The sequence below is a fragment of the Parus major genome, chromosome 1A (assembly GCF_001522545.3).
Source record: "Parus major isolate Abel chromosome 1A, Parus_major1.1, whole genome shotgun sequence".
NCBI lineage: Eukaryota > Metazoa > Chordata > Aves > Passeriformes > Paridae > Parus > Parus major.
In genome coordinates, this window is record NC_031773.1 from 157,965 (window position 1) to 161,758 (window position 3,794).

General features: G+C 26.1%; 1 protein-coding gene across 1 annotated transcript; it reads left to right on the forward strand.

The window, feature by feature from the left end:
- Nucleotides 1-113: 113 nt before the first annotated feature.
- Nucleotides 114-3,794, forward strand: LOC107204856 (ubiquitin-conjugating enzyme E2 H-like). Its single transcript, XM_015628706.3, has 2 exons — nt 114-428; nt 2,360-3,794. The coding sequence occupies exons 1-2, from the start codon at nt 260-262 to the stop codon at nt 2,482-2,484; spliced, it is 294 nt and encodes a 97-aa protein (XP_015484192.1). The 5' UTR covers nt 114-259; the 3' UTR covers nt 2,485-3,794.

A 3,794-nucleotide genomic window follows, 5' to 3' on the forward strand; every position in this document is an offset into this window, starting at 1 on the left:
TATATTAATAATATAATATATATAATATATAATATATATATAATATATAATATTATATATAATATTAATTAATTAATTAATCCCTTAATTATTTTTATATCTATGAAATGATGAGGAATTTATCAGGAGCTTTTCCATCAACCCTCATTTTAATTTCTAATTGAACCCCTTTAATTTCACCTCATCCCCACATTCCCAGCACGTTTCCCTTTGGAATTTGTACCTCTGGATATTCCAGGATGGATTTTATTTTTTAGGGATGAGGGGACACAAAGATCAATTTTGTTTTTATCTTGCAGATCTCACCAATATATTTGAGTCTTTCCTGCCCCAGCTGCTGGCTTATCCCAATCCTATAGATCCTCTAAATGGTGACGCTGCAGCCATGTACCTCCACCGACCAGAAGAGTACAAACAGAAAATTAAAGGTAAAAATTCAATTCAATTGAAATTTAAATGAAAGTGTTGGGAGTGTGAAACCCAGAGTGTTGAAATCTAAAATCCAGAAAAACACTGAATTTCATACATGAAATTAATGAGCTTATTTTCATGATGACACATGAAAACAATGAGATAAATTAGATAAAATTGTTAAAATTAGATAAAATATTCAAAGTGTGAGTGTGTAAATTAAAGGTTTCTTAAGTCACTGGGTGAAAAAATTAAAGTTTAGAAAGTAGAAAACAAAGTGGAGAATTCAGAATTTTGTTTCTTTTCCTTCTTCTTTCTTCATTTTCTTCTTTTAGGGGTTTTTGGGTAATTGCAGGTGATTGGATAGAAAATGTCACAGTGCAGCACACAGGTGATGGGTCATTGGGTCATTAAGGAAAATAATTAACATGTCTATTGTTAATTGGATAAAAATAACTATAAATATAAAAGAACTGTGTAGTTTGAGGCCATTTTTCAAACACAAAGTGAGCCACAAGGCCTTGTTGTACCATCAGAAAGAAATGAACCAAAATTCATTAAATTATAATTAATTACAATTAAATTACAATTAAACTTGTGCAGCCAGTCTGCCAAGTTTTGTAATGACCTTGTAATAAACAGGAGAAAAGAGATTTTAACGAGCTCAGGAGTTTTCTTCAAACCCAGAGAACCCAGGATCCCAAAAGAATTGGTTTATTTTAGGATATATATATTTTTTATAGTATATATATATAATAAAAAATTAACATATAAATATAGATGTAAAATAAGAAATTTATTTCTAATATTTATTATAATAAAATAATAAATAAATTATAATGAAATAATAAATATGTATAAATAGATAGATCTATAAATATATAAATATGTACATCTATATATAAATACATACATAAATATATATAAAATAAAAAATTAACATATAAATATATATAAAGTAATACATTTATTTCTAATATTTACTATAATGAAATAATAAGTTATAATAAGATGATAAATATATATAAATATATACATATATAAATACATACAAATATAAATATATATAAATATATATGTAAATATATATAAAGATATATAAATAATCACTTAATTATTTATATATATAAAAATATATAAATATATTAAGAATATATATATATAAATATATATAAATAATTAAGTAATCACTTAATTATTTATATCTATATAAATATATATAAATATATATAAATATATAAATAATAAAGTAATCACTTAATTATTTATATACATATAAAGATATAAATATATATAAATATATATTAAATATATAAATTAATCCCTTAATTATTTATATATATAAATAAACATATAAATATATATATAAAATATATAAATACCTTAATTATTTATATATATATAAATATATAAAAATTATATATATATAATATATAAATTAATCCCTTAATTATTTTTATATATAAAAATATAGATATATAAATATAAATATAAATATATAAATATATATATAATATAAATAGCTTAATTATTTTTATATATATAAATATAAATATATAAATATAAATATAAATATATGAATATATAAATATATAAATATATATAACATAAACCACTTAATTATTTTTATATATAAATATATAATTATAAATATATTAATATATTAATATATAAATATATAAATATATAAATATATAATATAAATCACTTAATTATTTATATATATATAAAAATATTTAAATATTTATATATAACACATAAATATCTCTCCATACATAAAATAAATCAATAAATCCCTTAATTCCATATACATATTTTTTTCCTCTCTCCACTACAGAATACATCCAGAAATATGCAACAGAAATATATTTATATATTTTNCTACAGAATACATCCAGAAATATGCAACAGAAATATATTTATATATTTTTTCTTCTCTCCACTACAGAATACATCCAGAAATATGCAACAGAAGAAGCACTAAAAGAACAGGAAGAAGGCACCGGGGACAGCTCCTCCGAGAGCTCCATGTCCGATTTCTCGGAAGATGAGGCTCAGGATATGGAATTGTAGTAGAGGAGCCCTCCTGCTTTTCAGAGACACTCTAATTTCCTAACCATGAGAAGCAGACTATAATATTCATATTTAAACAAAGCAATTTTTTTTATTACTAAAACAAGGTTTTTATGAATTATAGCATTGATATATATATAGATATATATATATATATCACCCTTTAGATTTTGATTTTTTTTTGGTTTTTTTCTCGGTCATTTTCCCCATTCCCGAGGTGCGTTAGAGTATTCCCAACATTCCATTCTGGTAGCAATATGCAACCTGGATGCATGCATTGAGATATTTTTATTTTATTTTATTTTTTTTTTTTTTTCCATTTTTGGCTACCAAACAGCTGCCCTGGGAGGGAGGGAATTAACAAAATAAAAACAACATTTAAAAAAAAAAACAACAAAAAAACAACAGAAAAATTCAAATTAAAATTAAATAAAAGAAAGGGATTTGCTGTCGGATCGAGGTTTCCACCTGGGAAACTTAAAAACCTTGGGGGCTTTTAGCTGTGAAAGGGGCTCCTCCAAATTATATTTGAAAACATAAAAAAAAAATAAGATTTACCAACAACAACAACAACAAAAAAAAACCCAAATCCAAAATCATGGAGCTCCGGAAAACACCGAAACCAGAAAAAAAAACTCGGAATTTCTTGCTGTGGACTCCTCCCTGCCCTCCTGAACTTTAGGGATTGCCAAGCACTGATGGATTTCTCTTTTGGAAAAGTTTTGGATGTTGTTCCCTTTGCTTGGTCTGGATTAGGAATCGTTTCCTTTGCTGGGAGGGAAGAACCACCCGGAACCTTCACGGATCAAAAATTCTCTTGGAACTGGGATTAACCCGGAGCACGTGGAAGCAAAACTCTTCCTTCTGTCCCCACTTTGGAACCTGCTGCCCTTAAATGGCTTGGAGTTGGCTTTATTATTATTATTATTATTATTACTATTATTATTATTATATTTTTATTTTTTTTTTCTGTCTTTTTCCCCTCCCTATTTTGCTGGAAATCTGATTTAGACACCTGAAAAACACTCGTTGTGTCCTGGGAATTCCTCTGACCAGATGGATTTGCCTTGCCAGAGCTTCAGATCCACGGAATTTGGCCAAAATCCACGAATCCATCGGCGCTGGTTTTGATTTTCCTTTTTTTTCCCCTTTTTTTTGGGTTTTTTTTGGTGTTTTTTTGGTGTTTTTTGGGTTTTTTTGGGATTTTTAAGTCTTTTCTTTCCTCCCTTTCTGCACCAGCTCGGTTCCCATCTGCTTGTGTGTGTACAACAGGATAAAAATTCCTTAAAAGTTAACAAATATGGAAAAAA